The sequence below is a fragment of the Lampetra fluviatilis genome, chromosome 30 (genome assembly GCF_964198595.1).
Source record: "Lampetra fluviatilis chromosome 30, kcLamFluv1.1, whole genome shotgun sequence".
Taxonomy (NCBI): Eukaryota; Metazoa; Chordata; class Hyperoartia; order Petromyzontiformes; family Petromyzontidae; genus Lampetra; species Lampetra fluviatilis.
Window position 1 is genome coordinate 5,214,317 of NC_136304.1, and position 25,378 is coordinate 5,239,694.

Genomic DNA, 25,378 nt, shown 5'->3' on the forward strand with positions numbered 1-25,378 from the left:
TGTGCGGCCGCCGCTGGGAGGGCCCCTTTTCTTTTCTGCTCTCGTTTTTTTTTTCTCAGCCACTTTCGCGGTGTAATGACATTAGGAGGCAAAATCTGCGAAAGGCGCCGATTCAAAAGTCACTCTTCTCGTCCATTATCATGGAAACTGTTCCCTTTGGTATTATTTGAACGCTAGTTGACTTTTCCAAACTCGAGGCACAATCGCAAACCTCGGCAGAAACTATTTATGGGCAGTGGCGGCGGCAGCGGTGGTGGTGGTGGCGGCGTCTCACGAGGGAGAGAGATTTAAACGCAGGCCGCACGACCGCCGCATGCACTCCACACAGCGCGCGGCGCTTCCAAAGTAAACGCCAAATTGCAATGCGGACCAGAACTGTTATTTTGTCAGATACCAGTGCGACGACAATAGCTGTTGCTACTGCCTAATTATCTATGTTGTGGAAACGAGTTTCGGACAATTACTTTTTGGATTTTAGGTAAAAGTTCAGATTTTGTTTGGATTTTAGCAGCTTACATTTTATTAACGGATTTATTTATGGATTAATTATAATAAATTTAAAAGTTGTAAATGTTTAGTCAAATTAAAATTTTAAATAGAAATGTTTTTGTTTTATATTTTAATATTTCAAGCAAATGTGATATCACAAATCGTAAAAATGTCGTCATGTGACGGCCCTTGTGAAAGGAAAATCAAAAAAGTGCCACCATGGAAGTGACATCACAGCAAGTGACGTCATGTCCTGTGATATCATGTTTTCTGATCAATCCAAAACAAACAATTTTTTCAGATAATCTGTAATTTCATATCACGGCCATATTTTAGGATTTTTTGTTAGATTCATCTGCAAAACCTGGAACATGTCCCTACCACATTAGTACAGCGTGAAAGTGCAACGAAAATGCATCCACGCTCTGTCGTTTAGACTTGTGGTGTACGATGGATGACGTTCAATAAAATATTTTCTCGCCACAAGCCCACGTCCAGGTCCAAACGCAGACATTCTTGCATGGCAAATGTGGCCCCCTTTTTCATAAAGACGCAAACAACAACTGCGTGTTTGTTGTGGTTCATCCTCTCGGGTCGTTCTAATTAAGTCGGCAATTGTTTGCGCCTCAGTCGCACGTCAAAAGCACCCTACATGGGCGGAGGAGAGAGGCAAATCAACTTCAGAATCTAGCACAGCATCCAACCGCTTTCATCCACATGACCAGGTGGGCGGCAGAGCGAGTGGCTTGCAATCGGAAGGTTGCGGAAGTTCGAATCCTAGTTGGGGGTTGACTCGTTCCATAATTTCTCTCTATTTAAGATCGGAAGCAACAGGAGAGCTTCACCATTCTTGCCCGATGAAGCTGATTGTAATTATCAGCGAAACGTCGGACTACTCAAATTTTAAAAATGCTGTTGATTCTCTCTTGGGCTAAAGAAGTCAATTAAATTGTCCTTTGTAAAACGTGACACATTTTTTACTGTTTGGCCGTGTCAGGTGGTGGAAGGTTACGACACATTTATAAATAACGTGATCTGACCCAAAAACCTATATTATGAATATTATGCATTTCTCCAGGGTTAATAAAAATGAATACCAGTTAGTGGGGAAGTCGACCGTCATTGTCCCTTGGATAGATGTGATGAACATGGAATTTCCCCGACTGGCTGTAAAAGGGGGATAAGCACCGATTCAAAGCTCATTTGAGCCGAAAATCACTTAAGAATTTGAACGCAAAGTCAACCTTTGTCTACACCTCGCCAACGACCAGGTGGTACGAGTGAAATTTTTCTAATGAACAATACTATTTTTTTCACGTGCATATATACATGTACAATCAAAATGATAAATGGCACAATAAACAAAACCATGCCGTTTTAAGTCCAGGTGATTAATGTGCGTTATAAACAGACGTGGTTGGCAGCTGACGCGTGACTGATGCATGTAATATTTGGGCACACATTGGCTCACTGCTCTGGATTGGAAATGATAATATCTTGACAGGTCCAACTAATTAAACCCGTCTGCTTATCTCTTCAATACGCACACATAGTTGAGGCTCATGGGTGAGAAGGTAGGGCGGTAGGTAGATGGACAGATAGGTAGGTTGGTAGGTGGGCAGGTAAGTTGGTAGAGAGGTAGGCAAGTGGGTCAGAAGGTCAATAAGCATGGAGGTAGGTGGGTAAATAGATGGGCAGATAGGTCAGAAGATAGGTTGGTCGGGAGACAGGCAAGCAGATAGAAAGGCAGTGGGTCACAAGGTAGGCGAGTAGGTTACTTGTCAGTGGGTAGGTGGAACAGTAAGTTGGTAGTTCACTAAGTAGTTGGGTAGACAAGTAGGTCAGTAGGCAGTTTGATATGCAGGTAGACATTGATATATTTTTTTAAGTATCCACATGATTGCACGAGTGAACAACACCAAAACACAACTGCGCTAAAAGGTGGCGCCTCTTACTCGCTGCGCCGACGCTCCCCTCCTCATCGCCAAATGACTTCCCCATATCCGTGGTCTCCGGATCCATGCGCGAGGCCGCGATCGTCCTGCATGCATCACGACCCGGGGCACAGGGAAATTCCGCGTCAGTCTACAAACCATAACGTCCAGCAAGCGACTCTCCATCCAAGCGAACGTACCACATCGTGCAGAATAAAACGAGTTGTATCGCCACATGCCTGCTGGTTCAATTACCGCAAGGGTTGTTGCATTGCTTGTACACACACACAGGTGGCAGATTCGGCTGGTATAGACCTCTATGCGAGTCTGTGGGTCTCTGTGCGAGTCTAACTGCGGCGAAGTGCGATCCATCACTCACATCATCAATCATTGCCCCCCGAACCATGCTTTTGCAGGAGGTACAAACGGAATGCATCTGGTGATCCCAGACGACGCCCCCTTCGATGGCTCTCCACACTCAACACGTTGCTTATAAACCCCACCCTTCTTTCTTTCTTTTCTTTCAAATGCCACGTGAAGGAGAAGATTGCTTGCACACAGATGCAAGCCAAACAAAGTATCAAAATAATAACACGCCAGTGGGACGCTAAACAGAAATGGATTTCTGATGGACCCCGTGCATTTTTCTATTTCGCGGGGAGATTCAAATCGATCGCTCGCTCGATGACATCCCCGAGACCGAGGTGGACGAATTCATAAGGAGGGTGGTGGGGCGGGCGGGCAGGCGGGCGGGCGGGCAGGGGCAGACAGCACCCAGATTTATTATCCCCAACGTTCGAGTCCCATTGAGGCTGGCGCCGGCTTCGCCAGCAGTGCCAGGCACCACCCAGGGCACAAGGGGGGTGCTGCTGCTGCTGCTGGGAAGCCGGCGTTCCGGCCGGCATTCCGGTGGATCGTGTGAAACACGCGCGGCCGCCGTGTGATCGCGCACACGGCCATTGTCCGATGGAATCGTCTGACGGACGTGACCGCCCCTCCGACAACGACAGCAGCAGCTGCTGCCTCTTCTTGCGTACGGCACGACGGCCACGGCCAAACATACGTCAGTTCGATCGTTAATTCATTCGTTAACTCCATTTAAAGCGAGTCAAAGGCCGTTATCATCATCGATGTTGGCAACGATCAGTCTACTGCTGGATGAAGGCTGCTTCCCCAAGCCATAGCCCATCTCTCACTGCGCTGCTACGCAAGTGATCAGTCTGGCGCCTGTGGCACAAGCCAATTTCATCGCTCCATTTCCTGAGTGGTTGCCCCCTTTTAAATATGCACCCAAACAAACATAAATCAGAGAGACGCAAAGTCATCTCGTGCATAAGAGCATCATCGCAAAATTACATTTACAGATTTGGTGTTGGATTCGAGTTGGAAGCATTCATTTCATTATTAATCTTAGTTATTTTTATATTCTCTATATTTTCTTTTTACCTGTTTAGTCTATCGCTGACACAGGAATGACAGCAAAAGCACTATTTGCTGAAGATGTCCACTGAGTTAATAGCCCTTTGCTGATGATGCATGACGATCGATCGACTGCTATTGCCACTTATGGCCAAATAACTTATTCAGATTTCACCGACAGTAAAGCCTTCGTGTAAAGGGGCGGACCCATGGGAGCAAATACCACAGAGCTCCCTCCGAGAACCACAGGGTGAAGTTTGTCAAATTACAAATAATAACAGATTTAGGCATAAGCTAAGCTACAGCTTTGGGTGTCACATTAAAAAAAAAATAAGTTTAAAGTTTTACATAATAGGTTGAAAAGTAAAGGCAATAAGGAAAAAACTCTTAAAACGGTTATTTTCATTCCAATATGACAAAAAATATACAAGCAATCCTCGATTTACAAACCCTAAGCTTGACATAACTTTAGGGCACCCAGCAAGACATAATCCGGCTCCGATTACAAAAAAAAAAATTTCAGAGCTGGAATTTCGCAACGTAAGTGCCGAACCAAATATGATGCAATGTTCTTTTTTTGTGTCTGTGTGCGTGTGCTGTTGTTGGGCGACCGGGCTGACGCCATCAGTTCGAGACGCCCAACACCCCGGTACAAATCACGGGGGGGGGGGGGGGGGGGGCGGCCGCCACCATTTCTAACATCAATGGTGCCAGTGGTTCTGCCCTTTGACCCGCGGACCAGCTGGCCCACCTCGCGCGTCCCTTTTCTCTTTGACTCACGGCAGAGCGAGCGCGGCGAGCTCGCGGGCGAACTGCCGGTGCGACGCGATCTCCCGCTCGGCCTTGCGCGCTGACGGCTTGGGTCGAGGGCTGAGCCTCTCACGCAGCTCACGATTCACCTGCGCGTTCCCTGTGTGTGAGAGGCGCCCCGGGGACGGACTCGTGAACGCTCCTCCGATGAAACCACGGCATTGTACACTTCCACAAACGAAGACGAGTTATTGCTTTGCGCAAGACATCGGGCCCCACGGCCTTCTGGGAGTGAATCAATTCAGCAGCAATGATTCAGTACAAAAAAAAAAACAGGTTTCAACATTACAATGTCTCATCAGCAGTAGTGCTTGCTTGAATCAAGTAGTTCATTGAAATCAGCGCTCCCCAAGTCATGTGTGACACACAAAGATCCCCCCCCCCGTATAGCCTTAATAGACTGTTGGGGCAAGTGCTGTTAGTGAGCACCTATGAAGGCCGGCACGGGAAACGAGGGGGTTGGTGGCCTGTAACACACTTGACCGCCTTTGTCTCCCTATGGCGATGTATACACACCACACCCGGTACTAATTTGAGGATAAGTCGACCCAGGGGAGGCCCAGGACGAGTTCAGATATTCGTCACTGATGTTGGCCGTGAGCCGCAATCAAACTCGGATCACCCGGTTCGTAGCGCAACGCGCCAACCACTACACCACCACTCCCCCACTTCCACGCACACATACCTGAAAATACACACAGACACCTCCGCTTAGCACACAGTTGGCTACATACGGTGCGAAAGAAGTTCAATGTACAAAAACAACAGTCGCCAAACGCCACTAAGTGGCGGTGCGTCACCACAGCACTGTGCCAAGTCAGCTGCACTTTGAGGCACGTACACAAAAATTCCCCATTTACAGGCTGTTGGGGCAAGTGCAGTTACCGAGCGCCTATGAAGGTCGGCCATGTCATGCGAAGGGGTGACGTGGCCAGAACAAGACGAATGGCTGCATATATAACCGTCACGTGCAATCTGGTTGCGAGCTACATTTGGCGAAATTGTATCTGAGAAACTAAAATGATCGAATGAGCATCATTCTCAGTGGCAGCGGGGGGGGGTGGAGGAAGGTGCTGCCCTTCTACTCTGTCGATCAAACGTCACTTCCAAGCGATATCAGAAGTACCTCTGCGATATCCACTTCCACGGGCCATGCTCTGCACTGCCCTGCGAGAGATTTAAATGGAATCATTCATCTCATGACAAGACAATGATAGCACTTGGGATAACACTGGGGCGGGGGGGGGAGGTTTTTTAAATATTAAAAACAAAGATTAACTCAGCTGCTTAGCCAGTTATCTAACCAAACAACACGCAGCCCACCCCGTTCAACCCTCACCCAAGACGACCGACCGCCGACTCAATAACTTCCCACCCACTCGCCCACCTGGCCTTACACTGTGCACAGGTCACCCCCTTATGACAATAGGGGCCCACCTCTAATCTTGACAAACACGAGAGTGATCCTTTATGTGGAGTGTTTGTCCAGAAAGACCTCAAATGAGTCACAGGACTCTCTCTTTCTCAGAAAGTTCACCTTTTTTTTTCTTCCCACGGACTCAGAAAAATGCTCGACACGTCTTAGGGAAGAAAAAAAGTTGCCCAACACGAACCTTACATTAACATTGGCAACATCGACAACATGGGGGGAGGGGCATGTCACAATCCCCCCCCCCCCCAAATCAATCGACGAATTCTCACGGCTCAAGGATCACGACCTGAGTCAAGAATCAAACTCTCCTACGACTCGTTTTTACCGTTTGGTTTGTATCGTTTCTCTATTTGACCTCGCTCGTACCGTTTCATTTTATCCTTCGCCGAATGTAACATTAGCTTACGATTGCCTTCTTTTCTCGGTTTTACAATCAAGGGCAGGTTCATGGATCAAGAACTACCATCATGCCATCGGACGACACTTTGCCTCTCTTAACCTCAAAGTACTACAAGTACTTAACTGGGTTTGGACACAGCAATCATCACCCCCGACCGGAACACCAATGCCTCAGGGCACTCTTGCAAAGGACTCATCCAGGTCTCTTGGGTTCTGGCCTTGTTAAGGACCTCCGATCAGCACGGTTGGCTACGTATGGTACGAAAGATGCTCAACATACATATATAAAAAAATAAACTTGAACTTAATAGTACAGCTTTTGGGCCTTAACTATGACTGAATTCCTGTTGCCTACCTCAACAGTGCTGTATAGGTGACACCAACTCGAACATAAGAAGATAATTTGCATCAATCGTAAGCAATCCATTGCAGCACGCACTATTCTACACGTACATCGTCATAATCGTTTGCTATCGACGAATTGGCACTTGCCTCCAAAAACTCTAAAGAACTCCAGGCACACTGCAGAGACAGCTGGAGCAAATTATATTAGGGGCTGCGGAATACACAAGTTGGTGGGGAGTATGACTATCACCACAGACACTCAGTCACCTTTGTCTTCATAATCATTCATAATCAACGTTTTTGGGTTTAGATCGCGTTATTTATAAATGTGTCGTAACCCTCCACCACCCGACACGGCCAATCAGTAAAAAAGTGTCACGTGGACAAAAGACAAATAGTTCACTGCTTTAGCCCACCGGTGTGTTGAAGCGCGAAACCACAACATTTACAATTTGAGTACGACGTTTCGCTAATAATTGCATCCAGCATCATCGGGCAGTTCGCCAGAAAGCCTACGTGTTAAACACCTTTGTCTTCCCAGCACCGATGCTTACACACAACCCTCACATCCTGCTGCTGACCTACGCGGCGCCCAATGGGTTCGCCCCACAATATCTGCAGGAACTGATCCATGTTCATACGCCAACGATGCCCTCGCGATCTTCTGATCCTGTTCTTCTAAGTACTCCCGAGGTCAAGGCTCCGTTTCTAATGGTGATGGGGCTTTTGCCACTGTGCAGAACCCAGACTATGGAACGCTTTGCCTTTGGTAATACAACAGTCGTTAGAGCTATTTCAATGTCTTGAAAACCTTTTTAAATTGTCCTTCACGACCGAGTTATGACCGTTTATCCTGGTTGTTTATTTCCTGCATTCCATACACGGGGCGCATTGGGATCTCCAGATGAAATGGGCCTTATAAATGTACGTTGTTGTTATTATTGTTAACCCACTTCCTCATTTTAGGCCAAAGCGACTGAAATGGAAGTCTAGACCAGATTCAGATACCGATCATACAAAGGACCGAGTGAAAGGTACTCGGTAGGAATCTACGTAGCATTCATCGCCCCGCGCTGCAAAAATGTGCCGGGACTCTCCTGAAAGTGTTTCACGAGACTCGACGAGGCTTTCCCTTGGTAAAAAGAGCGTAAAAATTATAAAGACAGTGGAAGTTTTGACAAAATGTCTTAACCGTTGACTAACACTGCCCTCTAGAGATGCAATTTTTTTTTACAATGTTACCAACGGACATGCGTGCACGACCCAACGTTAAAAGTTTTAATACACGTTCTTAAACTGCTTCAACACAAACTGGGTGGTTTATGTACGGTCATTAAGATAATATAATGTAACATTCACAAAAGTGTCATCCACTATCAAAGAACCACGAGACACTGCAAAGACTGGGGTGAAGAAATCGGCCCACGTGCACATCCTCGAAGGAATTGTTACATCCCGAGACCGTGAGAGACAACGAAAATCTTGGGAGAAGCCTTGATCTAGCAGTGGATTGAGCATGGCTTGAGGACAACGTCTTACCACCCTCGAAGTCTGGCCACTAGTCCCTTGTAACAATTCGTGATTCAATCGATTTGGGATCGCAACTAGTCTCAATAATCCACTATTAATCGTGTTGCGATACAAGTAGCAACCGCCAGTGGAATCTCGACCGAGGCAATTTCATCAGATCCAACGTGTACGTGAATCGAGACTGGTTGCGGAATAGCAGCCACATGAGAGAACACATCTACGAATACGATCAACGTGGAGACTGAGCGTTGGGATAAGAAAAACAATATAATTACTGATATACACAGTAAAGCCACATTGAGTCGAAGGACTAGGATGGTTTTGCAGTGGATTTTTTAAGATGTCTTCAGCCATGTATGTGTGTTTATTATACCTGTGGGAAGAAAACCAGAGCACCCAAGAAAACCCACGTATGCAATGGGGGGGGGGGGGGAAACTCGTTCCCCGTAAAGATGGAAATTTATTGCAATTAGTCTACTTGCTGTACTGCCTTCTCCTGAAAAAAACAGGAAACGACACCTCCGGAACATTCGCAACATTCGTGCGATTCACCAACCGTGAATCGCACGAATGTAATTGCACCCTTTTTACCGGGTAAAAGGGTAAAGGTAAAGGGTAAAGGTGTCAACATTCCAAGGGGTAAGGGTAAAGGGTAGGGTAAAAGGTAGGCTTGTTGCTTTTTACCTTTTAGCTTACCTGCTAAAGGGTAAAAAGGTAGGGTAGAGTGATTGTATTGTGGTAAGGTAAAAGGTAGGGTAAAGGTAGGCTCGTTGTTTTAACACTTTTACCTTACCTTGCCGATGCCTAGCTGCCTCCGCAGCGCTGGATGTCAGGCCATGTGCATGTAGCCGCCGCCGCCACCACCACCACAGCCCAGCTAAGGTAAAACACCGAGTGTCGTGCATGCAACTGCGAGGTCTTGCCTTTGTAGAGGTCGAGCAGGGTGCTCTTGAGCTGCGCGTTCTGACTCTGCAGAGCGCCCGTCAGCTCCTCCTCCTCCTCCTCCAGCGCCACGTCCCTGCACAACACGGACAGATGCTCTTGCATTGCGCGCACCGCACAATCACATCCTGGCTCGCCCCGCCGATCCCCAGCAGGTCCCGCAAAACGTCTCGAAGAAAGCGTGAGAACGACGCGCACGCGAACGTGTGTGTGCGCGTTTGAGACGAGCGCCGTGGTGATGTCACTGCCACTTGGTGGCGAAAGGTTGTTGTTGTTGTTGTGACGCTGTGCTTGGCGCACGGTTCCTTCCCCAGCGATGGCAAACATCGGCGGGCGAGTGATATCGGAACCGGTCCAGGTTTTGTGATATCCGGTGCCCATACCTGGTACGGTGTGCAAACATCACATTGTGAACGTTCACTTTCCCCTGCATGGCTTTTGACTGAGCAAAGGGTATTTCCGCTTGGAAATTGCACAGTGCAGACAATGGGACGATCAACATCACGGAAACTCTCTCATTCATTATTAACGGGCTCCAGCGATGTGGCTCGCTGCACAATGGACTGCCGCAGGTGCTTACCGCTACCACATCATCGCAGCTGTAGAGCAGCAAACATTTGCAGGCATTATAACCTTTCACCCACACCTACCAGCAAGCACCAGCGATTCAATAAAATGTCATTGTTCAGGTTCGAGAATTGACTAAAGAATTGTTTATTTTTTCGCCTCATTTTGATGCCTCTGTGATGCAATGGTTTTCACTCTGGACTTGAAAATCCAGAGGTCAACGGTTCGATCTCCTGGTGCAGCAGTTGAAATGGTGCCAGTTTCTTAAGTTGCCCTGGCCCTATCCACCTCGCAGTGTAGATGGGTAACACCACAGTTAGGTTTCATGTTGGTGTACAATGCGGATACTCATACTTATTACAAAATATCTGGCCAGTGTGGAACAGAAGGAATTTTCTTTTTTTACCAGATAAGGCCCACTGAGCTACATAGCTCTTAAATCTTGACTTAAAGCTTTTGTGACTGCAGGAATTCATATTCTTGGGTCTTTTCGGTAAAGTCACGTAGATAGGTTCAAAGAAAATATGATACGAAGTGAGCTGAGTTGAGTACAGCTGAGGTGGTCTTACCAGTGAATGGTTGTAAGGTCTCAGACAGAAATCGGGATAGTTTGTAGGTGGGTGAGTCAATGATGGAGACGATAGGACGAAGGGGTGTCCCTTCTTTATGGATTTTTGGTAAGCCATATAATCTGGGTGGTCTAGCAGCAGAGGGTTTTAAGGAAAACCGCTTGGTTGGTTCGATCAAAGATGCCGAATCAGTGATATTCTTGGTTTTCGTAACGAGGCGGTTGGTGGGATCTCTTTTAATTTTGGTATAGCTACCATCATTAAGTAGGTCCTGAATTTTGTTGTTATTTTCTTTGAACCTATCTACGTGACTTTACCGAAAGACCCAAGAATATGAATTCCTGCAGTCACGAAAGCTTGAAGTGAAGATTGAACATTCATATATAGTTGCAGCTCTCGTTTCACGTGAAAGTGTTTTTCTTCTTCTTCAAATGAATGAAGTGGCACCGCATCCAAGATATCATGAGCTCATTCGCCGCACATCGCCATGGGTTCGAGGCTCACGACCGGATCGCTGCCGGTGCCACCAGCTGCCCCCGACAAGAGCGAGGAAACGCTCGCCGGGAGGACGACAAGCCAGCGATGAGGTGCATTTCAGCTGGGTAGTTGGGGAATGCGGTAACATTTTAACATCTTCTTAGTTCTTTCGGTAAAGTCACGTAGAATGGAAACAATAACAATAATAAAATAAAACATAATAAAATCATATATTTTTTTAATTATTTTTATTGTTTCCATTCTACGTGACTTTACCGAAAGAACCAAGAAGATGAATCCCTGCAGTCACGAAAGCTTTAAATCGAAACATTTTAACAGCGGCAGCGGATAAAGGACGGTACACCGACATTTGCACAGCGGCCACAGCGTGTTTACCCCGGCTGCAATTGTGCAAATTATAGTGACGGCTGAAGGTGAATGTCTACTTAGAGCTGTTAAAAAATGACCTTTGTCAATTTGCACAACTGCTATAAATTTAATCAAAATTGGTATATATTTTTTATCAAACAGGCAATGCTTTTAAAAATTAAATATATCTTTAGGGATACAATCAACTCCACAATGACATATGATTAGCTTGATATTTTAGACAGATTCACTTAAATTAATTATTTTGTTTATGCATCGAATGATGTGTGTGAGAATCGATTATATATACGATTGGTGTTAATCGTATGATTAAAGCAATACAAATATCCACGTGTTTTTATGGAATATTAAAATGTTACATTAATTGCGTGAACCAAACTGTTGAAAACACACAGAAAAAAATAAAAACAATACAAAACAAGATAGTAAAAAAGCCAAACTAGGCGACTGTCGAATTCAATCGCAACGCCAGAAACGTGGAGCTTCATCGTACCGCTAGGGGAAGTCCAATCAAGATGTCGAATCGGAACCTTTCTGCAATGTTACCCGCTTAATTACGCAGCTAACGAGGGCGGAGGCCAAATTCCACTTTGTCCGATTTTGCGACGAATTTTTACTTTTTCCACCGGCACACCGGTGGGAATCGGGGAGGAAGAGGCGATGTCCATGGCCTCCGCGAGGCCCTGCGAGGGAAACAGGGCGGCGGGGACCCAGCAAGTCGTGGCGTGTCCGGCAGGAGAGTGCGGTCCACTCGTGGGCAGCCAGGCATGTGTGGAGAGAGCACGTGGTGCGTGGCTGCAACCTGTGAGCGCCACATTCCTGCCGTGCTATGACAGCAAGAGCGACAATGCCTCGGCTGCTCACGTGGCCACGCTATCCAGACTACATGAAAGCAAGGAGGCTCCCCCCCCGCTCCCCCGGACACGGGGTCCCCCACTTGGATGGGACAGCAGGCCCAATTCTACCCCTACTAAGTACAGTCCTGACGCGGCGATGGGGAACATCCACGGATTTTCTGTCCCTCTCCTATTGGATACCGGCGAGTTGTACCCGGTTCGCATTTTTTATCGCAATCGAAAACAATTTTAAAAGGCGGCTTACTTTATAAATAAATAAAAATAAACAACTGATCATCTTCTAGCCCTCTAAATGTGTTTTTGGGTTGTTACCGGGTCGTCGTTCGACGCTTTTGAGCAGCCACACATTGTCCCTCGATTACATATCGTTTGCCAGCTCCTGTTGGTGTTAATTTAGTCCCAGAAGCTCGCAACGGGTCGAGCAAAACGTCAAATATCGTGCTGATCAACGAGTGGTACACCACCTGAAAATGCATCGGAGAGCTGAACGGTACAACTGCAAAAACCAGTGTAGATTTTTCTTTCCATTTTTTGCTCGATATTATCCCAATCGTACTCTCGGTGTCAGGTCTGAAAGCAACCCACCCACGTCAAGTTGCAATCTTTACAGCCACCTGTTTAGACTTGCCCTGTTGCGAAGACATGGGACCTAAGCCGTTTTTATGGCAGGAATAATTTTCTGTTGCATTACACCAACGTGGGTGTGACGTTGGGGGAGGGGGGGGGCAAGCCTGCGATCGAGCGACATGAAGGGAAGGGCTGGTGGATCGCCAAGATGGAGCCTGAAGACGACAGTGGAGCAAGTAGGTTGCCAACATATTTGCAGAGTTTGAAGTGCCATCCTCTCGCATGCGCAACATTTATCCGGACACTTAAGTTTCCTCCCATGTGCATCAAACTCACTCTACTAATGAGAAGAATTGGTCAAACATCCCAATGCAGGACCTTCATGAAAAAGTGTCTTGAATATCAAGTCATGAATTTATGGATTAGAGCTAGTTTTCTGACTGCAGTTATCTTATTATTATTCAACTCCTTCAAAAATATAACATCACCATTATCAGCCAAGATCGATCCACAGTTACACTATCAGGTTCAGGAGCCTTCCCTTTGTCCTGCTATCAAGGGTAGCGTTCACTTCTTCAGGTGTGACATATAGAACTTCCTTCTGAGCAACCGGTTGAATTCTATGGAATTTTTACTATTTTCACTACAAATTTTCCCACGATAATTGAGAGTAATTCCCTGTCATGCTGATTGATGGTTCCATCTTTCTCACAAGGGCTACAATTTGTGAATTGCAAATCACAATTACCTAGGTTTTTGCTGTCGTGGTGAATATATCTCTCCGATGCGTATGCCTGGTCGTACTGCGCCTTGTAAGGACATGGTGTCCAACGTGTCACTTGCTGCTTTCATGCCCTCACCGCTTGCAAAAAACACCCTCCGAATGGCGTGTTACATACAAACGGCGTTCATAACTCCGATACAACCGCGCGAGTAAGAACACGACACCCTCCACACATCACCAAGCAAAGCAATTTTGGCCTAACTGCCATAACAACCTTGGGGTCAAATTTCTCCCAACACAAAAAAAATCAGAATGCGGAGGAGATTAAAAAAAAAGGGATGTCAAAATGTTTTGAGCATGCCCGGCAAGCCAAGCGAGCGGCAGAGTTTGTTTACAGTTTACTCTGAGCCATTCAGACCTGTGTAGGGCTGTTACAGAGAGCCCGTTATGCATGGCAGCCTATGGTAAACAAACACAGTAGGCGGGGCTACATGTGTGCACAAGCAGGTGCCCTCTGCGACGTCCGCGCCAGACACCCTGGGGGGGTCGATTCGGTCGTTATGATCCCCCGGGGCCCCACCCCTCAGGGAGGGGTTGGGTATAAAAGGGGATTGTATCGAAGGGCTCGGGAGTGATGTTTAGCTAAAGAAGAGGAGGCGGAAGACGTCTGAGATAGAGCCCTGGACTCCCCCTGGTACGCCGTCCTTATCAGGACCGCGCAGGCTCGAGCCAGTGGCGTGGTACCAGAGCCAGAGCCAGTGCTGGTCTGGACTCTGGGTACCGGGCCCGACTGACCAGTGTCGGGCCAAGATAGCCTCCCCTAGCCCATTAGTGGAGGACTCAGAGGCAGGCTAGGGTTAGCTAGAGAGGTGTGTCCTCAGATAGACGGGTGAGGGGGCCGATACCCCCTCAAATGTGTATGTCACAACGTTGGTGTGAAATAAACAAGTGTGCCTCCAACTCCGGTGTGAACGAGTCGTGAGCGTTACTACATCTGGCGTCAGAAGTGAAACAAAGTACGAACATGGATACACGCCGGACGACTCGAGTCGGGGTACCAGAGGCAGAAGACACCACTGCAGTCGGAGGGCCCGAGACGGCTGAAGATGCCATCGACCAGCCGGGGCTGGGCGCATCCACGCCACAGCAGCTGGAGGAAGGGGAGCCGTCGATGGAGGGGCTGAGGGAGGCGCACGCGAAGCTGACCGAGCTGCTGTACGCCGCAGCCGCCATGCTCGACACCATCACGCAGCTGGGGGCTGCGGGACCGCCACGGGGCAACGGCAGCCGACGATCACAGCGCCTTCCCGCCATTTCCACGGAGCAACATTTTGAAACTCCCGCCATCGCCGCAGCTGCTGTTGAGGGCGTGGCCGCTCTAAGCATCGCGTCCAACGGCGGGAGTACAGTACCTGCCGCGTCACCACCAACGGGCGGAACGTCACCACGGGTGCGACCGGCGATGCCATCGCTGGTTCGTGCCGACGCTGACTTGAGTGAGGCGGACGAGGGAGTGCGTTCTTCCTCTGCAGCCGCTGCCTTACATCAGCGGCTACCTCCACTCAAGGAATTTGTGGGCGAGGATGGCGACTGGGGCGGCTTCCAGCGGCGCTTCCTCGCTCACCAGGAGATGGCACAGTGGACAGACGCCGAGGCTTTCCGCGCGCTGCCAGCACTTCTCGACAGCGACGCCCTCGCCACTCTAACATCGGCTTCGAAGGAGAGGCGCTCCACGCTGCAGAAGGCGATGCAGGTGCTGTCGGCGGTATATGGTCCACCATCGGACTGTCGCCAACTCTTTTACGATCGCCAGCGGGGGACGAAGGAGTCGCCCCTGGCGTACCGCACAAGCCTCCTGGCACTGGCGAAGGAGGCCTTTCCACGAATGGATGACGAGGGTGTCGACGCCATGGTGACAGAGAAGATACTTTTGCTGGCGGACGACTTAGACATCGTCATTGTCGCACAGGACGATGCAGAGATGTGCTCCCTCCAAGCGGCCCGTCTTCTCCACGCAAACCTGTCCTCTCAACGACGGAAGGCCAGCAAGGCGGCGAGCGGGCGTGCCGTCGCTGCAGCCACCCTCCCGGCGGAAGAGGTTTGCGCCATCGACCATCAACGGCAGCATGGAGCGGGAGTACGGGAGGACCGGGCCGGTTCAAGCCGTCTACAACATCCATCGTCGTCACCAGCGCTTCCACGCTGTTACAACTGCGGCATCCGGGGCCACGTCGCCTCGGGGTGCCGCTCTCCTGGGCAGCGCAGGACGACACCTCAACGGGACGCCGGCCCTCGTCACAAGCTCCACCATCATAATCCGGCGAGTCGCGGCACCCCTCACGTTTGGCCCACGCACACGCCCGTCGCACACTTAAACACCGCAGCGAAGGGGGGGCCAATATCGCGTACCATGGCACCAACACGCACCGCTCTGGGTACTCAGATTGAACCCAGCCAGTGGTCCGTGTTGGCCCATCGGGTTGTAGCCGCGTCGTCAGGGTCGTCGGCCGTTGTGGGTCACATCGATGGGGTCGAGGTGCGCATCCTGGTCGATACAGGAGCATCGGCGACCATTATTTCGGAGTTGATTTATAACATTCTCCCTGCCCAAAGCCGTCCTTTGATGCCTGTTAACGTGCCATTCTTTGCTGCTAACGGGGGTTCACTTGGCATCATCGGACAAATTCGAGCCCAAATTTGTGTCGGGGATATTAAATTATCTGGGCCGATTTTTGTTTCCTCCTCGCTGGCGGTTCCGTGCCTGCTGGGGACGGATTTCCTGGCCAAAATGCCGATTAGGATATTAATCGACCAGGGATGCATTGAGCTCCCATCGGGCCGACGCATGGCGTTTTTGCCATCCCCCGCTACGAGCCGGACGGCGTTCGCGACGGTGCCGGCGTTCGTAGATAGAACGGTGCGCGTTCCTCCGGGGGCGCAAATGTTAATTCCTTTGAGACTTCGGCGGCCCTTCGCTAAGGGCATTGGGGCTCAAGGGGTTTTGCTGGGACCGTCTAGGGCCGGGGTCAGTGGACCTAATTTACTCCCGGCCCAGACCATAGTGAGAGGGGATGGAGAACCCTTCATCGCGGTCCTCAATGTGGGCTCGCAGACGGTGGTGGTCCCACAGGGGACCGTGCTTGCTCACGCAACGCCGGTGCCCTGTGAGGAACCCGTCGCGAGTCATGTCGGCGCTGCCCCTGCACCGCGACCACATTCAGACAGCGATGAAGGGTGGCTCGAGGCGCTTTGCGCGGGATCGACGGACCTGTCAAATTTAGAGCGCCAACGTCTTAAGACACTACTGAGGGAATTTTCCGACGTTTTCAGTCGGGATAAATACGATTTGGGCTGCACTCATCTGCTGCGTCACCATATTGATACGGGTGACAGCGCGCCAATACGCCAAAATCCTTTTCGGTTGAGTCCCGCCGAAAAGGACCATGTCAAATCGGCTGTTGATGACATGCTAGCCGCCGACATAATTTCTCCCTCCAACAGCCCTTGGGGAGCGCCGATCGTCCTGGTTAAGAAGCAGGACGGTTCGTTGCGGTTTTGCGTTGACTTTCGGCGCCTTAATAAAATTACGGTTGCCGACGCATACCCGCTCCCACGGATGGACGAATCGCTTGACGCCTTGGCGGGAGCGCGATTCTTCTCCACATTGGACTTACTTTCGGGATTCTGGCAGCTTCCTCTGGACGATGATTCAAAGCCTAAAACTGCTTTCCGTACTCCGCACGGCCTGTTTCAATTCAACCGGTTGCCGATGGGCTTACACTCAGCGCCGGCAACTTTCCAGCGGTTGATGGAATTGGTTTTGGCTGGATTGCAATGGGAGTCGTGCCTGATTTATTTGGATGACGTCATTGTCTTTGGCAAAACTTTTGAGGAACATCTCCAGAGGTTGCGGGCGGTTTTCCTAAAGATGCGAGCTGCTAATTTGAAATTTAAGCCCCAAAAATGCCATTTGTTACGCGAGTCGGTGCGTTATTTGGGGCACATCGTGGGGCGCTCAGGTATTTCTACCGATCCCGCCAAAACGCAGTGTGTAAGCTCCTGGCCGACTCCCACCTCAGTGGGAGAGGTTAGGAGTTTTATTGGGTTTGCGTCGTATTATAGACGCTTCGTCGCTAATTTTGCGACTATCGCCAAACCCCTACATGCTTTAACATCTAAAGGGGTTCGGTTTTGCTGGGGTCAGGAGGAGGAGGCTGCTTTTTGCTCCCTTCGGGATGCTTTGGTAAACGCTCCTCCCCTGATTTACCCTGATTTTTCAAAACCGTTCTTGCTCGACACCGATGCGAGCAACACGGGTATTGGGGGCGTGCTCTCCCAGGTGGTTGACGGCGTGGAACATGTGGTTGCGTACGGCAGTCGGGTGTTGTCTCCAGCGGAGCAACGGTATTGTGTCACCCGTAGGGAACTGTTGGCAATTGTCCATTTCGTCCAACAGTATCGCCCATATCTGTACGGTCGGCATTTCACCGTCCGCACAGATCATGCGGCACTGCAGTACGCCCTGAGGGTTCAACAGCCATCGGGACAATTGTCCCGATGGTTGGAGGTCCTCCAGGATTACGATTTCCAAACCACATACCGTAAGGGCGTTCGCCACACCAACGCGGACGCTCTTTCACGCTTGCCAACCACCTCCGAGTGTGCATGCCTCCTGGGGTCTGGACGTTGCAGGCCTCCAGGGGACACATCGGTACCTGTCTTGGCGGCCGCCAACGACGACGATGCAATGGTTCCTAATTCGATCGAACAACAGGGCAAAGATTCCCTGTTGGGGTTGCCCGTCATTGAATGGGGGCGCCTCCAGATGGAGGATGTCTCCCTCCTCGGGTGGCGACGTCGCGTTGGCGGTGCGGCGGGGGGAAAAAGAGGTGGTTCCGACGCATGGGAAATGTGCCAAGGTCTGCTAATGCATTGGGACGGGAAGTCACGTCGACATCGGCTGGTTGTCCCTACTGGGTTGCGGGGTAGGGTGGTATGGGCCGCTCATGAGCGCCTCCTACACCTGGGGACCCAAAAGACTCTCGCCTTGCTGCAACTTGATTTTTACTGGCCTGGCATGACGAGGGATGTGGGGGATTTGTTGGGATCGTGCCCTCAATGTGCACAACGCAAACCGCCGGCACGGGAGTCTAACCCGCCCTTGCAATCGATCAAAGTGTCCAGGATAAACGAGCTGGTCGCTCTGGACATTTTGGGACCATTCCCCGCCACCCCCAGAGGGAATAGATATTTGTTGACGGGTGTCGAGTATTTTACACGCTGGCCTATGGCCTGGCCTTTGGCCAACCAGTCGGCAGCAGCCATCGTGGAGGCCTTTGTTCAGGGTTATGTCCTGGACAAAGGTGCTCCGGAGAGGCTGCTGACCGACCAGGGCAGAAATTTTTCCGGTAAACTACTCAGACAAGTCTGCGATCTCCTGGGCACAAAGAAAATTCGGACCTCCCCATATCACCCACAAACTGACGGGATGGTCGAACGTTTGCATCGCACCATCTCGTCCATGTTATCACAACAAGTTTCGGACTCGCAAACGGATTGGGACCTACAAATTCAGGGGGTCTTGGCGGCGTACCGGATGGCACCCCATGCGGCTACGGGGTTTTCTCCCTTTTACCTCATGTACGGCCGAGAACCAGACCCGCCTGTTCGTGCCCAGTTGCGGATCCCCGTGCCGCAGGGAAAAACTAATCTGGCTGACCACGTTAAATTTAATCTGGACAAATTGACCGAGGCACGGGATGCTGCAATGCAAAACTCTGACCTCCGTCAGAAGGCAAATGAGCGCCTCAGATTGAGTCGAGCGCACATGCTGCAGTGGAAGCCGGGGGACAAGGCATGGTTGCACTGCCCCCAGGTGCCACTGGCAACCTCCTCTAAACTTGTGCGGCCGTGGCGGGGCCCTGTGGAAGTGGTGGAGGTGTTACGTCCGCAGTGCGTGCGCATCAAGTGGGGGAAGCGGCGATGGTTCGTGCACCCCTCCAGATTAAAACCCTTCGCTGCGGTACACAACCCCACTTCACACGCGCGTGGCCAAACATGTGGGGGGTCGGCCGACTTGCTGGGTCCGTCTCTGTCGCTCTCACCAAATGCCTTGCCGGCTGTGCCACCTTCAGGAGCATCAGGAGTGACGGGCTCACGCCCGATCACCCCTCCTGCGGATACCGAGGGTCACGCGGAGTCAGAGGAATGCTCACCTCAAGACGGACAGTCGCCACCTGATGGTCCGCCACGCGGGGTTACCCCGTGTGAGGGGCCCGCTGCAAGGACGCGCGCTAAAATGCGCAAACTGTTGTGAGGCCGGAAAATGTGTACATAGCTGTTGTGTTTATTGGCTGTTGTGTGGATGGTGTGTTTCCCGCTCCTCGGATGTACATATGTTGGGTTCACCGTTTGTTGTGTGTGCGGGGTGGGTTCCCTGCTGGTTGTATATAAGCTGTTTTTTTACGGAATTCGTATTTATTCGGGGGGGTGCGACGGGTTGTTTCTCATCTTGTTGTTGTGTCTTGTTCTGGTTCCTGTTATGGTTCAAAAATAGTGAGGCACACGTCAGGGGGTGAAGGCACCTTTATTGTCAAATTTTGTATGTTGGCAGCCGGGACGGCTGCATGCTATGTGGGGGGGAGTGATGTAGGGCTGTTACAGAGAGCCCGTTATGCATGGCAGCCTATGGTAAACAAACACAGTAGGCGGGGCTACATGTGTGCACAAGCAGGTGCCCTCTGCGACGTCCGCGCCAGACACCCTGGGGGGTCGATTCGGTCGTTATGATCCCCCGGGGCCCCACCCCTCAGGGAGGGGTTGGGTATAAAAGGGGATTGTATCGAAGGGCTCGGGAGTGATGTTTAGCTAAAGAAGAGGAGGCGGAAGACGTCTGAGATAGAGCCCTGGACTCCCCCTGGTACGCCGTCCTTATCAGGACCGCGCAGGCTCGAGCCAGTGGCGTGGTACCAGAGCCAGAGCCAGTGCTGGTCTGGACTCTGGGTACCGGGCCCGACTGACCAGTGTCGGGCCAAGATAGCCTCCCCTAGCCCATTAGTGGAGGACTCAGAGGCAGGCTAGGGTTAGCTAGAGAGGTGTGTACTCAGATAGACGGGTGAGGGGGCCGATACCCCCTCAAATGTGTATGTCACAACGTTGGTGTTAAATAAACAAGTGTGCCTCCAACTCCGGTGTGAACGAGTCGTGAGCGTTACTACACCTGTGAAAGCCCAAACACAAAACGTGAACACGATGGCGTGAAAGTCAGTTGTACCTACACTATGTCATGTCTCGCTCGCCCACTCGGCACTCTCGAAAGCCAAGCAACAGGGCAAACGTAAATCCTACCAGTTGGCTGTGTCGGGTGGTGGCGGGTTTTAACGACACGTTTATATATTTACGCGATGTAACCCCAAGAAAAACTTTTATGGATATATCCTGCTGCTATGCACGTACTATATTGTGAACACAGATGTATCACATTACTGCGGTTTCATTTACGGTGGAAGTGCATTAGGCTCGCCCTATGACCACTGATCTTGTCAGAACTCAGAAAATCAAAACAGGTTTGACTCTGGATAGTGCTTTTAATGGGTGATCCACCATGCATATAACGGGTATGCATGGTGGACGTATGAATGGTGGATGTATGAATGGCAGATGTATGCATGGCGGATGTATGCATGGCGGATGTATGCATGGCGGATCTATGCATGACGGATGTATGCATGGCGGATGTATGAATGGCGGATGAATGCATGGTGGATGTATGAATGGTGGATGTATGAATGGTGGATGTATGCATGACGGATGTATGCATGGCGGATGTATGCATGGCGGATGTATGCATGGCGGATCTATGCATGGCGGATGTATGCATGGCGGATGTATGCATGGCGGATGTATGAATGGCGGATGTATGCATGGCGGATGTATGCATGACGGATGTATGCATGGCGGATGTATGAATGGCGGATGTATGCATGACGGATGTATGCAGGACGGATGTATGCATGGCGGATGTATGCATGGCGGATGTATGCATGGCGGATCTATGCATGGCGGATCTATGCATGGCGGATCTATGCATGGCGGATCTATGCATGGCGGATGTATGCATGGCGGATCTATGCATGGCGGATGTATGAATGGCGGATGAATGCATGGTGGATGTATGCATGGTGGATGTATGAATGGTGGATGTATGCATGGTGGATGTATGCATGACGGATGTATGCATGGCGGATGTATGAATGGCGGATGTATGCATGGCGGATGTATGCATGGCGGATGTATGAATGGTGGATGAATGCATGGTGGATGTATGCATGACGGATGTATGCATGGCGGATGTATGAATGGCGGATGTATGCATGGCGGATGTATGCATGGCGGATGTATGAATGGCGGATGTATGCATGACGGATGTATGCATGGCGGATGTATGCATGGCGGATGTATGCATGGCGGATGTATGAATGGTGGATGAATGCATGGTGGATGTATGCATGACGGATGTATGCATGGCGGATGTATGAATGGCGGATGTATGCATGGCGGATGTATGCATGACGGATGTATGCATGGCGGATGTATGAATGGCGGATGTATGCATGGCGGATGTATGCATGGCGGATGTATGCATGGCGGATCTATGCATGGCGGATGTATGCATGGCGGATCTATGCATGGCGGATGTATGAATGGCGGATGAATGCATGGTGGATGTATGAATGGTGGATGTATGCATGGTGGATGTATGCATGGTGGATGTATGCATGACGGATGTATGCATGGCGGATGAATGCATGGTGGATGTATGAATGGTGGATGTATGCATGGTGGATGTATGCATGGTGGATGTATGAATGGTGGATGTATGCATGGTGGATGTATGCATGGTGGAAAGGCTACAGCGGAGCTACGTTTTTGGCAGCAGAGGAAAGTGCAGAAAAATAAATTGGTGTCCTGCACTATGCCCCCATGTATATGTTACTTTCGGCCCATTGACAATCCACTGCTGTTTTGAAGGCCTCCCAACAACGCCTTTGATCAAAGGGGTTGGTTGACCATACTTCACCACGTTGGTCGGTACGTTGTGATGGAGGTGGGAGGGAGGCGCCCATGCACACAGCACCTGGTTCAAATGTCACTCGCCACTGATGTTATCCGTCTACGGGAAGTAGAACTCAGGTCGCCGGATGCACAGCACAGCGCGCAAACCGCTGCGCCACCGCTCCCCACCCATTTAGTTTTTTTTTTAAATCCGTTACCAAGTTATTGTGGTTGAGACAACAACGCAATCTAAGCCGCAAAACCAAACACCACACGCCAACAAACAGAAGCTTCACGGAGCTGGGGTGTGTCACGGCAGTCAGACTCGGCCTAACATTAATACATTAGCTAATGTTGGCAAGACAAAGGCGGCCGAGCAGGTGTAGTGGGGGCTGTGGTGGCCACCTTAATAGGTGCTCGCAAACTGCACCCCCCTCCCCACTGGATCCATCGCTCGCTCACTCACTCACAGAGAGCGGGCTCCTATCCATACTCTTTGGTAAAGTCACGTAGAAGGGAAATAATAAAATAATAAAAAGTAAAACATAATAAAATACAATTGTATTTTTGTATTTAAAATTTTATTTTGCTTTATTTTTTTTTATTTTATTTTTTCCCTTCTATGTGACTTTACCGAAAGAACCAAGAAGATGAATCCCTGCAGTCACGAAAACTTTAAATCGAAAAATAAACTAAATCACGACGTTTCGGGCGCAACACAAGTGCCCGTCATCAGGTGGGACAGCCACAGCAAGAAACAATTTGCTCCGTGGACAAGAGGGAAGCTGCTTGTCACAAGCAGCCTCCCTGTTGCCTACTTCGGCAATTGTTTATTTTGTTTTCTACCTACGTGACTTTACCGACAAAACCAAAGAGGATGGGGATCCCTGCAGTCACGAGAAATTCAAATCGGGCTCCTACAGTTCGACTGTGCCGCACGTGTTGGCACCCACGCACGTGTTGGTACCACGCGCACGTGTTGGCACCCACGCACGTGTTGGTACCACGCGCACGTGTTGGTACCACGCGCACGTGTTGGCACACACGCACGTGTTGGCACACACGCACGTGTTGGTACCACGCGCACGTGTTGGCACCCACGCGCACGTGTTGGTACCACGCGCACGTGTTGGTACCACGCGCACGTGTTGGTACCACGCGCACGTGTTGGCACCCACGCACGTGTTGGTACCACGCGCACGTGTTGGCACACACGCACGTGTTGGGCACAAACCACGCACGTGTTGGTTGGGCACCCCACGCACCCGCCCCACCTCGGTTCGCATCGCGATCGCGGTCACGGCTCTCTGGCATCGGCAGCGAGAAGCGGTCCTGGGCCTCAATGTAGTTCGGCTCAAGACATTTAAAATAAAACGACTACTGCGGTATAACTGGCTTGAGGTGTGTGCACCAGAGGTCGCAACCGGGTACCCGATACCCGTACCCTACCCGATACACGGCTACCCGTTTGCGACCCTGGTGCGGCCGGGTACGGGTAAGGAATCAAAACCCGTTTGCGACCTCTGGTGTGCACGTGTGTGTGTAGAGAAACAACACAGCAGTGGGGAGACAAAGGCGGCCGGGATGTCATCGCCACCCCCCCCCCCCCCTTAACAGATGCTCAGATAACCACCGAGCATGCCAACAATAAATATTCGTAATGACATTGAGACTCTGTGGGTTGGCAGCGGTTCATGGCTTAGCGCTGTGTAGCAGAGGTTGCAACCGGGTACCCGATTACCCGTACCCTACCCGATACCCGGCCAGGTACGGGTACGGGTAGCCGTTTGCGACCCTGGTGCGGCCGGGTACGGGTAGGCCGTGAGTCACTGGTAAGTAACCGTTTGTCACTCATTTCGGGTAGGGTACGGGTAGGGAATCAAAACCCGTTTGCGACCTCTGCTGTGTAGGAACCCGGCCGCCCACCTGAGTTCGATTCGGGGTCACGGCTCCTGAAACTGAGCGACGGAGTCATCGCCCGAACCAGCGGGGTGAAGCATGGTCAAAGCAGGCCGACACGGCCCCATCCAGCAGTGGATAGAGCAGCAAAGATGGCCCGTGAAGCCTTCAGAGAATGTCGGGGCAAGTGCTGCTATGAAGGCCGGCACTGTGACACACGCGGGCGGGCGGGGGGGGGGGGGGTTGGCCAGCACTACGGCCCGGCCGCCTTTGTCTCCCCAGCGGCGATGTTTACACAGTCACCGAGGTGGGGGAGGAAGAGGGGGCCCCAGGACCGGCTCGGTGTCGGCCGTGGGCGGGAATCGAACTCGGCTGCTCGGCGGGTTTCGTAGCGCTGCTGCCGCCACCGCTCCGCGCGCCTCCTCCTCTTCACCACCACGCCACGGCCACCACCACCAGCACCACGACCACGATGACCACGCCGCCCGCTCGTACCTGTGGTGAAGCTCTCGTTCTAGACTCTGCAGCTTTGTCCTGGCGCGGCACACCGCCTGCTGTAGCTCCCGGCAAGGCGGGCCCATGGCGTTCAGGGGGGGGGGGCTCTGCTTGAGCCACTTAAGGGGGGCGGCGGATTTGTTTGTTTATTTAATTTTTAATCTTCGAGTTGGTTGGCGTCACGAGCGGTTGGAGTGCGGGTTTTGTGTCGGGTTTTACGAAACGCGGTGGTTGGGGCGGTACCTGCCGGGCCACCGTACCCTTCTCTCCCACCCCCATACCCTCCCCCACACCCTCGTACCCCCTCCACACACCCCTGCCCCCTCTACACCCCCCTCCCCCCTCCACACCCCCCTGCCCCCTCCACTCCCCCCTCCACTCCCCCCTCCACACGCCCCTCCCCCCCACACCCCCCGCCCCCCCCACACCCCCTCCCCCCTCCACAACCCCCTCCCCCCTACACGCCCCTCCCCCCCACA

At 51.1% G+C, this 25,378-nt stretch overlaps 1 protein-coding gene across 1 annotated transcript in view; it reads right to left on the reverse strand.

The window, feature by feature from the left end:
* The window catches only part of MIPOL1 (mirror-image polydactyly 1), a 46,877-nt gene extending 21,775 nt beyond the window's left edge, over nucleotides 1–25,102 (reverse strand). The window contains exons 1-4 of the mRNA XM_078870393.1: nucleotides 24,900–25,102; nucleotides 9,282–9,376; nucleotides 4,623–4,752; nucleotides 2,445–2,530 (exon numbers count right to left, since the gene is read on the reverse strand). Of these exons, the coding sequence (XP_078726519.1) occupies nucleotides 2,445–2,530; nucleotides 4,623–4,752; nucleotides 9,282–9,376; nucleotides 24,900–24,985 (397 nt within the window). The 5' untranslated portion in view covers nucleotides 24,986–25,102. The remainder of the gene's footprint in view (nucleotides 1–2,444; nucleotides 2,531–4,622; nucleotides 4,753–9,281; nucleotides 9,377–24,899) is intronic.
* Nucleotides 25,103–25,378: the final 276 nt, after the last annotated feature.